This window comes from Odontesthes bonariensis, chromosome 19, assembly GCF_027942865.1.
Source record: "Odontesthes bonariensis isolate fOdoBon6 chromosome 19, fOdoBon6.hap1, whole genome shotgun sequence".
In the NCBI taxonomy this organism is placed as follows: domain Eukaryota; kingdom Metazoa; phylum Chordata; class Actinopteri; order Atheriniformes; family Atherinopsidae; genus Odontesthes; species Odontesthes bonariensis.
In genome coordinates, this window is record NC_134524.1 from 691,819 (window position 1) to 706,047 (window position 14,229).

At 46.2% G+C, this 14,229-nt stretch overlaps 1 protein-coding gene across 1 annotated transcript in view; it reads right to left on the minus strand.

Moving 5' to 3' along the window:
- The window catches only part of LOC142368586 (voltage-gated potassium channel subunit beta-3-like), a 40,722-nt gene that overhangs the window by 18,345 nt on the left and 8,148 nt on the right, over positions 1-14,229 (minus strand). Inside the window, exons 2-8 of the mRNA XM_075450794.1 lie at positions 12,949-12,992; positions 12,789-12,826; positions 11,321-11,400; positions 10,983-11,027; positions 9,200-9,244; positions 6,314-6,357; positions 1,288-1,374 (exon numbers count right to left, since the gene is read on the minus strand). Of these exons, the coding sequence (XP_075306909.1) occupies positions 1,288-1,374; positions 6,314-6,357; positions 9,200-9,244; positions 10,983-11,027; positions 11,321-11,400; positions 12,789-12,826; positions 12,949-12,992 (383 nt within the window). The remainder of the gene's footprint in view (positions 1-1,287; positions 1,375-6,313; positions 6,358-9,199; positions 9,245-10,982; positions 11,028-11,320; positions 11,401-12,788; positions 12,827-12,948; positions 12,993-14,229) is intronic.

Sequence of the window (14,229 nt, forward strand, 5' to 3'; positions counted from 1 at the left end):
TTATGGGGACTAGGTGGTGTTACACCAACTTATGGGGACTAGGTGGTGTTACACCAACTTTTGGGGACCAGGTGGTTTTACACCAACTTATGGGGACCAGGTGGTTTACACCAACTTATGGGGACCAGGTGGTTTACACCAACTTATGGGGACCAGGTGGTGTTACACCAACTTTTGGGGACCAGGTGGTTTTACACCAACTTATGGGGACCAGGTGGTTTACACCAACTTATGGGGACCAGGTGGTTTTACACCAACTTATGGGGACTAGGTGGTGTTACACCAACTTATAGGGACCAGGTGGTTTTACACCAACTTATGGGGACCAGGTGGTTTACACCAACTTATGGGGACCAGGTGGTTTTACACCAACTTATGGGGACCAGGTGGTGTTACACCAACTTATAGGGACCAGGTGGTTTTACACCAACTTATGGGGACCAGGTGGTTTACACCAACTAATGGGGACCAGGTGGTGTTACACCAACTCATGGCGACCAGGTGGTGTTACATCAACTTATGGGGACCAGGTGGTGTTACATCAACTTATGGGGCCCAGGTGGTGTTACACCAACTTATGGGGACCAGGTGGTTTTACACCAACTGATGGGGACCAGGTGGTTTTACACCAACTTATGGGGACCAGGTGGTTTTACACCAACTCATGGGGACCAGGTGGTTTTACACCAACTTATGGGGACCAGGTGGTTTTACACCAACTTATGGGGACCAGGTGGTGTTACACCAACTTATGGGGACCAGGTGGTTTTACACCAACTTATGGGGACCAGGTGGTGTTACACCAACTTATGGGGACCAGGTGGTTTTACACCAACTCATGGGGACCAGGTGGTTTTACACCAACTTATGGGGACCAGGTGGTTTTACACCAACTTATGGGGACCAGGTGGTTTTACACCAACTCATGGGGACCAGGTGGTTTTACACCAACTTATGGGGACCAGGTGGTGTTACACCAACTTATGGGGACCAGGTGGCTTTACACCAACTTATGGGGACTAGGTAGTGTTACAGCAACTTATGGGGACCAGGTGGTTTTACACCAACTTATGGGGACCAGGTGGTTTTACACCAACTTATGGGACCACATGCTTTTACACCAACCTATGGGGACTTCCTGTAAATGTGGGTACAGCATTTCTGCAGGTCAGGGTTTCATCGATAAATTTAGGGAGCATATTGTGCCGATGGAAAGCCCTCAGTCGATATAAACCGCACCTGTGTGCGTGCACGTGTACGTGTGTGTGTGTGCGTGTGTGTTCTGACCCTCCATGGGCGAGTTGACATCGCTGCGGTTGGCGAACACAATGTCCACGTAGTCGAGCTGCAGTCTGGAGAGAGACCCGCGCAGACCTGCGACACACACACACACACACACAGTCATGCCCGTCATACCAACATAATCAAATCAAGTGTGACAAAAATTGTTTTATTTTCAGCCTCAAGGGCAGAACGATGACACCTGGACAGTCTCGCTGTAGCTGTCATCAACCCTGCCACACGAGCCTGAGCCTCACAGGCCTCCGTACAGACCCGACCCAGCTGGGCAGGTGAATCCTTCAGTGTTCCAGTCACCAAACAACGCAAAATAGGAAGAGAAGGAAGGACTCGTCCCACTAAGGAAGCCTCTGAGAAGCTCCTACAGCAGGGGTATTCAATTAAAAGTCACTGAGGTCCAGTTATTAAATTTTGTCCAAGTAGAAGGTCCGAACCGAAGTCCAGCTTGTGTCTTACAGCCTTCCCCTATGTCCACATTTTCATATGGCTTCAACAATATCTATGGTTAATTTCCAATGCAGGAAATGAACTGAGTGTACAACTATCTCTTTTACCATAAATAAAAGTGGTCCCAATCAAATAAATTCAAGGCCTTTATTTCAGATTAAGGAAAAAAGAACTAAAAAGAAATGAAAAAAAAGTGTAAACCGAGTGGAATAACTAATTTTTCTCTTAAATCAAAGAGGTCCCAACCTGAGGAATCAAAGGCCTACAATTCAAGTAAAAAAGTCAACTCAGAAAACAACTAAAAAGTGCCAACAGAGCATTGACTTAACATTTTCTCTTCTTTGTTCTTAAAATAAGGAGGTAATTAGGGCATACTTTTCAAGAAAAAAAAAGTCCACATCTTCAGAAAACAAGTGGCTTTTTAGGGGGGGGGGGGGGGGTTTCTTTGAACTTTTCTCTTTTAATTCTTCTTCTTTTACATTTCTAAATGGGCATGTGGCTGGCTTGCCAGTAATTAAAATCTTGGTTGGAATGGAGTTAGTGCCATTCTCATGCAGACATGTAGGTGTTCATTGTTGAGCCTAGAACTTGTTTCTGACAAACATTCGTTAGCACGTTGCTGGGCTGTAAATGTATGTGTGATGAGTCGGGTAGACCTGTCATACTGTGCTTGCAGGCCGGTTATTTTGCCCTCAGCTCGGACTTCAGGGGATAACTTTGCTCAAAGGAGCTGTGCTTTGTTTGATAGTGGCGCTTCACGTTGCTGCTTTTCATTAATGCCATGTTTTCGGAGCATATGAGGCACGCTGGTTTTGAACTGTTCGCCGGAAGAACGAACATAAATTTCTCCGTCCAGTCATCTTTAAAACAACGATTTTCTTTGTCTACTTTCCGCCTTTTGGAGCAAGCCATGTCACCTCGGTAGTGTCTCTTAACGTGACTCTTCCTCTCTGCTTCTTGTTCTACTGTGATGCACTGGTTAAACTGACGATTTTATTGGCTCAACTGAATGAAGCTATTGTCGTATTAACTGGAGTAGCAGCGCCCGCTGTCAATTAGCCACGACCCTCCAAAATAATGCGTCATGAAAATGACTTGATCTCGTTAATTTACCATTGGTCACGGGTCTGGACAGAACCATTACTCGGTCCGGATCCGGACCGTGGTCCGCCATTTGGTGATGCCTGGTCTAGAGTTTCTCTTTGTTACCCGAAGGGAGTGTGTTTGGGAAAGAGAAGCACCTGTTGACAGGTGAACACTTTCTCAGAGCACCTAGTGGTCATTGGTGGCAGAGATGGGGACTCGAGTCGCTGTTTTGATGACTTGTGATTTGACTTGACAAAAAATAAAAGACTTGAGACTCAACTCGGACTTGGAAGTTAAAGACTCGGGACTTGACTTGACTTGAGACACGATGTCTTGAATGACTTGAGAGTTATTCAGTTCATGTTTTCAGTTTGAATATAAAATTAATAAATTAATTAAAAAAATAACATGGATTACCCGGCAGGAGCGCAGGCTGAGAATGGTGTCGTGATTGGATCCCTACCCTGTCAATCAGCCATGCCCTCTCTACATACCTTACGTGTTTATTGGAGAGAATAAACTCATATCAGATATGCATCAACATGTCAGCGGGACCGAGAGTCATTGTCTTCGGCTTTCATAATCACCATTTTGACGGCAAAAGACGAACAGCTCAGTGCAAGACATGCGGCATCAACATCTCAGACAGCCAGACGACAACTTCCAACTTTGTTCATCATTTAAAGATCCATTCTGACCAGTAAGTGCTCGTCAAATTAGCTAATATTATCCTGTTAGCCTAGTCGGTAGTTAGCTAACGTTAGCTTGATATGATACGGGGTGGACAGGTTGGACACATTGGTCAATGATGTTTACTGACAGTTACTTATATCTTTGTGTTTTCACTTTATTAAGATCAGATTCTGCAGGTAAAATTGCAATAATAAGGTGACTTGACTTGCCCACGAAAAAATGACTTGGGACTTACTTGAGACTTGAAAGCTAAGACTTGAGACTTACTTGAGACTTGAAAGCTAAGACTTGGGACTTACTTGAGACTTGAAAGCTAAGACTTGAGACTTACTTGAGACTTGAAAGCTAAGACTTGGGACTTACTTGAGACTTGAAAGCTAAGACTTAGACTTACTTGAGACTTGAAAGCTAAGACTTGGGACTTACTTGAGACTTGAAAGCTAAGACTTGGGACTTACTTGAGACTTGAAAGCTAAGACTTGGGACTTACTTGAGACTTGAAAGCTAAGACTTGGGACTTACTTGAGACTTGAAAGCTAAGACTTGAGACTTACTTGACACTTGAAAGCTAAGACTTGGGACTTACTTGAGACTTGAAAGCTAAGACTTGAGACTTACTTGACACTTGAAAGCTAAGACTTGGGACTTACTTGGGACTTGAAAGCTAAGACTTGAGACTTACTTGACACTTGAAAGCTAAGACTTGAGACTTACTTGAGACTTGAAAGCTAAGACTTAGACTTACTTGAGATTTGAAATCTAAGACTTGGGACTTACTTGAGACTTGAAAGCTAAGACTTGGGACTTACTTGAGACTTGAAAGCTAAGACTTGGGACTTACTTGAGACTACAAAGCTAAGACTTGGGACTTACTTGAGACTTGAAAGCTAAGACTTGGGACTTACTTGAGACTTGAAAGCTAAGACTTGAGACTTACTTGACACTTGAAAGCTAAGACTTGGGACTTACTTGAGACTTGAAAGCTAAGACTTGAGACTTACTTGACACTTGAAAGCTAAGACTTGGGACTTACTTGGGACTTGAAAGCTAAGACTTGAGACTTACTTGACACTTGAAAGCTAAGACTTGAGACTTACTTGAGACTTGAAAGCTAAGACTTAGACTTACTTGAGATTTGAAATCTAAGACTTGGGACTTACTTGAGACTTGAAAGCTAAGACTTGGGACTTACTTGAGACTTGAAAGCTAAGACTTGGGACTTACTTGAGACTACAAAGCTAAGACTTGGGACTTACTTGAGACTTGAAAGCTAAGACTTGAGACTTACTTGACACTTGAAAGCTAAGACTTGGGACTTACTTGAGACTTGAAAGCTAAGACTTGGAGTTACTTGACACTTGAAAGCTAAGACTTGGGACTTACTTGAGACTTGAAAGCTAAGACTTAGAGTTACTTGACACTTGAAAGCTAAGACTTGGGACTTACTTGAGACTTGAAAGCTAAGACTTGGGGCTTACTTGAGACTACAAAGCTAAGACTTGAGACTTACTTGACACTTGAAAGCTAAGACTTGGGACTTACTTGAGACTTGAAAGCTAAGACTTGGGACTTACTTGAGACTACAAAGCTAAGACTTGGGACTTACTTGAGACTTGAAAGCTAAGACTTGAGACTTACTTGACACTTGAAAGCTAAGACTTGGGACTTACTTGAGACTTGAAAGCTAAGACTTAGAGTTACTTGAGACTTGAAAGCTAAGACTTAGAGTTACTTGACACTTGAAAGCTAAGACTTGGGACTTACTTGAGACTTGAAAGCTAAGACTTGGGGCTTACTTGAGACTACAAAGCTAAGACTTGAGACTTACTTGACACTTGAAAGCTGAGACTTGGGACTTACTTGAGACTTGAAAGCTAAGACTTGGGACTTACTTGAGACTTGAAAGCTAAGACTTGAGACTTACTTGAGACTTGAAAGCTAAGACTTAGAGTTACTTGAGACTTGAAAGCTAAGACTTGGGACTTACTTGAGACTTGAAAGCTAAGACTTGGGACTTACTTGAGACTTGAAAGCTAAGACTTGGGACTTACTTGAGACTTGACAGCTAAGACTTGGGACTTACTTGAGACTTGAAAGCTAAGACTTGGGACTTACTTGAGACTTGAAAGCTAAGACTTGGGACTTACTTGGGACTTGCACATGTGTGACTTGGTCCCATCTCTAATTGGTGGTATGACAGGTGGAGCTTCTCTGCAGCAGCGCCCCCTGGTGTCCACAGAGTGTTTTTCTATGCTAACGAGCAGCTCAAACACCGAAGCTAACGCCTGTTTCAGACCAAACTGAGAATATGAGCAGATTAAACGGGCCGGAGCTGCTGAACTGAAACAAAGACACGGAAGAGTTTGATGTTTTCCCTGAAAGTTTGCATTTTTCAAAGGAACAGGGATATTTTGGGCCGTGTTTGGGTGGCGTCGGAGTGAAGATGCGACGCAGGAAGCCTGAGCAGCTGGCGCCGGGCGCGTTAATGACAGATTAGAGCCGGGTTTCTGGATTGTTTGTGGGTTAAATTTAGAGTTTGGGAGTGATTTAGATAACAGAGCTGTTAGCAGCTTCCAGCAGGACGATGATTGATGCCGCGCTGTGTGACTGCTAATCCACTCTGGGTGTGACTGAGCCCCTCAAAGCTCCAACGACCTCCTGCAGCCGACAGAGGACAACCGGGAGCTTCTGCCTCGGTCCCTTCTTCACAGCAGAGAGCTCTGTTCGCAAAGGACTCTGGGAAATGTAGGAAAGGTTCAACAGAAGGTGGAGGAAGCAGAATATTTACCTTCTATGATGTGTTTACGTGACAACCCTCGCTCCGTCTCTGCCCTGAAAGCACACGAACAAACACCGATGTAAACTACATAAATGTTATCTCCACAGGTAACAGTATGGTGTCCTCAGGTGTGTCAGCAGATGTGTCCTCAGGTGTGTCAGCAGGTGTGTCTGCAGGTGTGTCCTCAGGTGTGTCAGCAGGTGTGTCTGGAGGTGTGTCAGCAGGTGTGTCTGCAGGTGTGTCAGCAGGTGTGTCTGCAGGTGTGTCAGCAGGTGTGTCCTCAGGTGTGTCAGCAGGTGTGTCTGCAGGTGTGTCAGCAGATGTGTCAGAAGGTGTGTCAGCAGGTGTGTCTGCAGGTGTGTCAGCAGGTGTGTCAGCAGGTGTGTCAGCAGGTGTGTCTGCAGGTGTGTCAGCAGGTGTGTCTGCAGGTGTGTCCTCAGGTGTGTCCTCAGGTGTGTCCTCAGGTGTGTCAGCAGGTGTGTCCTCAGGTGTGTCTGGAGGTGTGTCTGCAGGTGTGTCAGCAGGTGTGTCAGCAGGTGTGTCAGCAGGTTTGTCAGCAGGTGTGTCCTCAGGTGTGTCTGCAGGTGTGTCAGCAGGTGTGTCAGCAGGTGTGTCAGCAGGTTTGTCAGCAGGTGTTTCCTCAGGTGTGTCTGGAGGTGTGTCTGCAGGTGTGTCAGCAGGTGTGTCTGGAGGTGTGTCAGCAGGTGTGTCAGCAGGTGTGTCTGGGGGTGTGTCAGCAAGTGTGTCTGCAGGTGTGTCCTCAGGTCTGTCTGCAGGTGTGTCCTCAGGTGTGTCTGGGGGTGTGTCAGCAAGTGTGTCTGCAGGTGTGTCCTCAAGTGTGTCTGCAGGTGTGTCCTCAGGTGTGTCTGCAGGTGTGTCTGCAGGTGTGTCCTCAGGTGTGTCAGCAGGTGTGTCTGGAGGTGTGTCAGCAGGTATGTCTGGAGGTGTGTCCTCAGGTGTGTCAGCAGGTATGTCTGGAGGTGTGTCCTCAGGTGTGTCAGCAGGTGTGTCAGCAGGTGTGTAAGCAGGTGTGGCAGCAGGTGTGGCAGCAGGTGTGTCAGCAGGTGTGTCTGGAGGTGTGTCTGGGGGTGTGTCAGCAAGTGTGTCTGCAGGTGTGTCCTCAGGTGTGTCTGGGGGTGTGTCAGCAAGTGTGTCTGCAGGTGTGTCCTCAAGTGTGTCTGCAGGTGTGTCCTCAAGTGTGTCTGCAGGTGTGTCCTCAGGTGTGTCTGCAGGTGTGTCTGGAGGTGTGTCAGCAGGTGTGTCTGCAGGTGTGTCAGCAGGTGTGTCAGCAGGTGTGTCTGCAGGTGTGTCTGCAGGTGTGTCAGCAGGTGTGTCAGCAGGTGTGTCAGCAGGTGTGTCTGGAGGTGTGTCTGGAGGTGTGTCAGCAGGTGTGTCTGCAGGTGTGTCAGCAGGTGTGTCTGGAGGTGTGTCAGCAGGTATGTCTGGAGGTGTGTCCTCAGGTGTGTCAGCAGGTGTGTCAGAAGGTGTGTCAGCAGGTGTGTAAGCAGGTGTGGCAGCAGGTGTGTCAGCAGGTGTGTCTGGAGGTGTGTCCTCAGGTGTGTCAGCAGGTGTGTCAGCAGGTGTGTCCTCAGGTGTGTCAGCAGGTGTGTCAGCAGGTGTGGCAGCAGGTGTGTCAGCAGGTGTGTCAGCAGGTGTGTCTGGAGGTGTGTCCTCAGGTGTGTCCTCAGGTGTGTCAGCAGGTGTGTAAGCAGGTGTGGCAGCAGGTGTGTCAGCAGGTGTGTCAGCAGGTGTGTCTGGAGGTGTGTCCTCAGGTGTGTCAGCAGGTGTGTCAGCAGGTGTGTCCTCAGGTGTGTCAGCAGGTGTGTCAGCAGGTGTGTCAGCAGGTGTGTCAGCAGGTGTGTCAGCAGGTGTGTCAGTAGGTGTGTCAGCAGGTGTGTCCTCAGATTTGTCCTCAGGTTTGTCAGCAGGTGTGTCTGCACACCGTGTGTTTGTTTATGTGTCTTGTGGGGACCGTGTGTTTGTTCATGTGTCTTGTGGGGACCGTGTGTTTGTTTATGTGTCTTGTGGGGACCGTGTGTTTGTTAATGTGTTTTGTGGGGACCGTGTGTTTGTTTATGTGTCTTGTGGGGACTGTGTGTTTGTTTATGTGTCTTGTGGGGACCGTGTGTTTGTTTATGTGTCTTGTGGAGACCGTGTGTTTGTTAATGTGTTTTGTGGGGACCGTGTGTTTGTTCATGTGTCTTGTGGGGACCGTGTGCTTGTTTATGTGTCTTGTGGGGACTGTGTGTTTGTTTATGTGTCTTGTGGGGACCGTGTGTTTGTTCATGTGTCTTGTGGGGACCATGTGTTTGTTTATGTGTCTTGTGGGGACCGTGTGTTTGTTAATGTGTTTTGTGGGGACCGTGTGTTTGTTCATGTGTCTTGTGGGGACCGTGTGTTTGTTTATGTGTCTTGTGGGGTGACCGTGTGTTTGTTTAGGTGTCTTGTGGGGATCATGTTTTTGTTTATGTGTCTTGTGGGGACCGTGTGTTTGTTTATGTGTCTTGTGGGGTGACCGTGTGTTTGCTAATGTGTCTTAACACAGAAGCAGCTTCTTCTCTGAGATCACTGCTGGTGTCTTTCCTCCTTGGCATCGTGTTAACACACACCTGAATAAACTGACAGAACTTCTGCTTTTATAGAGCTGCTCACACTGACTGATGATCAGTTAATCAGAGCATTGATCAGCAGCTCCTGGCTGATACTGACCCTCTTAGTTCCTGTGGAAGCAGGAAGGGTTCACTTACTTAGCTTCTGTGTTTTGTCCCAGTTTTTGTTCCATAAATAATGAGACAGTGCGATATGTCACGTGTTGCTGGGTGGAAGAATGAGTAATTTAAGGTTTTTTCCTGTCGTGAGACTTAGTTAAAATGCTAAAAGAAAGGCAGCACTCACTGTCCTCCCCAGTAGATCTTGGTTGTCACCACATAGCTGGACCTCCTGGCAGAGACACACAAACACACAGCGTTATTTCACGGTGGTTGTGTTGCCATCAGTCAGTGTGAGCGACAGAGTTAGAGGGAGAGAAGAGGAGATTAAAGCATGATGAAGGAGGAAAAGCTGCTGAGTCACACATCAGGACGTCTCTAAGACAAACTGCAGTGTTGTTCTGTTCAGCAGACGGACTTCACGCTCACAGTCACACCTGTTCATAACCCGTATATGTGTGAGTGTCCTCTGCATTTAAATGTGTAAAACACGGCTGGAGTCTGGTCATCGTGTGGATGCTAAATGTGTCAATCCTCATACTTTGCTTTTCTTTCCTGGCTGATAAAGAATTATTTATTTATTTGGGACCGAGCAGTGAAACTGCAAGGACCCTATTGTATCTGTAAGGTTTATTATTATTATACCGTCTTCTTTCCATCCGATTCTTTGCGAAAGGTGCTCGAAAACTCAGGAAATTTTGCGAGCGCCACCTGCCAGTCGACGACATGAAAGAATCTAAACTTTATATTTTTGGGAGTCGCTCATTGACTCCGTAGTGCCCCCTACAATGCTTTAAAATGGTCCCCGCATTGGGGTTAGTTTTGCGTGGGACGACGAAATTCAGTACATTCATTCATCATGCCAAGACGCACAAAAAAGTCTCTTGCCGCCATGGTCCACGTCCACAGGAAGGCGGCCATTTTGGATGGAAAGTGAGTTTTCGTGCCATTTTTGCCCGATTCCACGCCTTGCATATGATCGAACTCGTCCTACATATTTAATGCTACAAGCTTCAAACTTGGCCAGGTTACTCTTAAGACATGGGGGGGGGGGGAATCATGGAGAAACTTTTCCAAACTCTGAACGATGTGGCCGTGGCCAGGCGGTGAAAATCGTGTGATGGCGTTTGTGATTTGAAAGCCTTATCATCATCGCAAAGTCATGAAACTTGGCACACACGTCCACCCTGACGACCTCGTACCTATGTAAAGGGTATCATGTGTGGGCGGAGATAAATGGCTCAGTGGCGCCCCCTAGAAATTTTCAAAAACCCCTCCACATTGGGGTTATTATGTGCTCGTACATACGCAGAGGGTATCGTGCGTGTGGGCAGAGCTGCGTGACTACGGCGTCCAGCGCATGCCCCAACGTGCGCACATCCCAACGTACGCACATCCCAACGTACGCACATCTCGGTCCCGCATACAACTGCTTGCAGCTTTCTAGTTGTAAACGTTTTTGGTGGGATCAACTCGGACCACTTTGGTCCAAAGTCGTCGTTTCAGTTCATCTGATTGTGACGTTTTTCTGTCAGACTTTCAGTGTGTAATAAGAACAGCTCAAATGATGCTTTCTTTCATTCAAAGCTGCTGAAACTTCAGTAGAAACTGTTCAGGTGGAAATTCTTCCTGTTGGTTATCACATCCAGAGTATCGGCTGATCTGCAGTAAAGGTGCAGGTGACGTTTAAGTGGATAAATGCAGGTTTCAGGTGGAGGTTTTCTGTATCTGACTCTTTTATAACCAGCAGAGGGTTTTTTAGCCCTGATTTTAGCAGGCATTTTGTGACTCACTGAATTCTTTTGTTGCTCCTAAATGGGACTTTAAGTATTTAGGTATTTTCATTGTTTCAGGAGTAATTTAAAGTTAAATGTGATTTCACCAGATCAAAAAGCACAGACTGCCCAGCCGGAGCGGGTCTGATATCAGACGAATGAAGTGACACATGTAGAATTAAACAGCTGTTTTACCTCCAGCTTTTCTTCTTCAGGATGTTTCCCAGAGTCGTTTCCGCCCTAAAACACAAACTTCTGTCAACGTTTTACAAGCAAATCTCAAATTTAAGTTTAGATTAATTCATCACGGCGAATGAGACTGAAATTCTTTTACTAAATGAGACGAACTAACAGGATTTAGATTCATTTTAACATACAGAAGGTGACCGTTTCCCAACTTATCAGCTGCTTTTCATTCATCGCTTCGGTTCCCTTGCACCATCGTTCACTCCTGAACACTCATTATGGCTAAAAAAAACTGAAACAGTGTTTTTAAAAAGGACAGAGACAGTTAGAGACGGTTTGTGTTTTACCTCCCTGATGCATAAACCTCTGCCGTGTCAAAAAGGTTCACGCCGCTGTCGTACGCCGTCGTCATCACGCTCTCTGCCATCTGCCCACAGAGGAGCCGTGGTTATGTAACAAACACACATGTCAGCACTCTGAAACAAGCTTTTCATCACCTGAAGCGTCAGAAAACAACACTGAAGGTTTGTAGATTCTCCTAAAACATTTATTTAGAAAGGTGATTTAACTGATCTTTAACATTTAAACAACTCAAATGTTCTGAAACAGGAAGTGTTTGGCCGTTGACTCACGCAGCTAACAGGAAGTGTTTGGCCGTTAGCTCACGCAGCTAACAGGAAGTGTTTGGCCGTTAGCTCACGCAGCTAACAGGAAGTGTTTGGCCGTTAGCTCATGCCGCTAACAGGAAGTGTTTGGCCGTTAGCTCATACAGCTAACAGGAAGTGTTTGGCCGTTAGCTCATGCAGCTAACAGGAAGTGTTTGGCCGTTAGCTCATGCGCTAACAGGAAGTGTTTGGCCGTTAGCTCATACAGTTAACAGGAAGTGTTTGGCCGTTAGTTCATGCAGCTAACAGGAAGTGTTTGGCCGTTGGCTCATGCTAGCTCATCCTAGCTCATGCTAGTTCATGCAGCTAACTGGAAGTGTTTGGCCGTTAGCTCATGCTAGCTCATGCTAGCTCATGCAGCTAACAGGAAGTGTTTGGCCGTTAGCTCATACAGCTAACAGGAAGTGTTTGGCCGTTAGCTCATGCAGCTAACTGGAAGTGTTTGGCCGTTAGCTCATGCTAGCTCATGCAGCTAACAGGAAGTGTTTGGCCGTAAAAAGACGTTTTACTGATTCTTACTGACGTTCATTTTACTGTTTTTATGTTTTTTATGTGGATAAAATGGCAGAAAAACATGAAGAAGATCAGAAGTTGGAACAGTTTTGTTCATAGTTGCGCTCATGAATTCAGAAAATGATCAAAGAAGAAAATAAAAATGTGGAAATGCGTTCAGAATCCAATGTGATGTCATCAGTGATGTCATCTGTGATGTCACCACATGTAAATCAGGTGATTAAATTGACTCCTTCATAAACTTTGGGTCAGACTCAGACTTTTTATCGTTTACAGATTACAGCATCTTTTTTTTAATCTCTGATTGCTTTTAATCTGCAGCCTGTTGAAACCTGAGTGTTAAAATGTGAAGTTTTCTTTAGAAAATCCTGAGTCTAAATTGGTTAAAGAGGTAATCAATTCCAAAACCTTGATCTGTGAAGTGTTGTTAACATACCAGCTGTTAAATAATCCAGCTTATTTTGTTTCTTAAACCTGCTTTTTGTTTTTATCTGTTTTTGTCATTTCATCAATCCCAACGTCCTCGTATGGTTCAGTGTTGGACAGGTGGACAGGTGCACAAACACACACACACACACACACACACACACACACACGTGCACTCACACACGTGCACACACACACACGTGCACACTACCTCGTCAGAGATCTGAGAGCCAAATGTCACCCATGTTCCTGTGAAAAGAGAAAGAACAGCACTGACCGAATGTGTGGTGCATAAATGTAAACATCTTTCAGTGTGTGTGTGTGTGTGTGTGTGCGTGCACGTGTTTCCGTGCACTTGTGTGGCAGCTCACCCAATCCTAAGCAGGACACTCTGAGCCCAGATTTCCCAAGGTTCCTGTAAAGCAGTCAAATCGATGAGTTAATCTCAGTTTTGTTGTTAAATCAGCACATGTGACAGCTGATTTATTTCCTGTAAAACAATCCAATCGATGAGTTAATCTCAGTTTAACCCGTCGGCTATTTCCTGTAAAGCCCAGGGGCTGCATGCACAGACTGGTCCCTGCAGCGGTGCATGATGGGAGGTCCCACGGCAGCTTTTAATCAGGACGTACAGAGTGTGTGTTGATGCTCAGACTGATTAACAGCTGCAGATGCTGCATCAGAACAGAAGAACGTCGGCTTCAAACTGTCCCACTGAGCCTCTAAAAATAGCAACATGCGATGATTCAGCCGCGTTCTGACTGACTTTTACAGTTTTTACACATCAGACGGGCAGAAATAGCCTTCAGCAATAAAAAGTCATTCCTGCTCTCTGCCTCTGTCTGTCAGCTGGAAACGCTGCACACAGGGGTCCGGTTCTGGTCCGAGGTCCCGTCCAAGGTTCTGTTCAAGTTCAGGGTTCTGGTCCAAGGTTCTGGTCCAAGGTTAGGTTCTGGTCCGAGGTTAGGTTCTGGTCCGAGGTCAGGGTTCTGGTCCAAGGTCGGGTCACCGACAGGTGGGTCCGGTTCTGGTCCAAGGTTCTGTTCAAGTTCAGGGTTCTGGTCCAAGGTTCTGTTCAAGTTCAGGGTTCTGGTCCAAGGTTCTGGTCCAAGGTTAGGTTCTGGTCCGAGGTCCCGTCCAAGGTTCTGTTCAAGTTCAGGGTTCTGGTCCAAGGTTCTGGTCCAAGGTTCTGGTCCAAGGTCAGGGTTCTGGTCCAAGGTCAGGGTTCTGGTCCAAGGTTCTGGTCCAAGGTTCTGGTCCAAGGTCAGGGTTCTGGTCCGGGTTCTGGTCCAAGGTTGGGTCAACGACAGGTGGGCCCGGTTCAAGTTGTCAAAATCAATCTCAAGTTGCTGAGAAGGACCAATTATGTGGGGGTTCAAGTTAAAGATTATCTCAATCCATCATCAATCCATCCATCATCCATCCATCCATCCATCCATCCATCATTAATCCATCCATCCATCCATTAATCCATCCATCCATCCATCCATCCATCCATCCATCCATCCATCCATCCATCCATCCATCCATCATCCATCCATCCATCCATCCATCCATCCATCCATCATCCAACCACCCACCCACCCAACCATCCATCCATCCATCATCATCAATCCATCCATCCATCCATCATCAATCCATCCATCCATCCA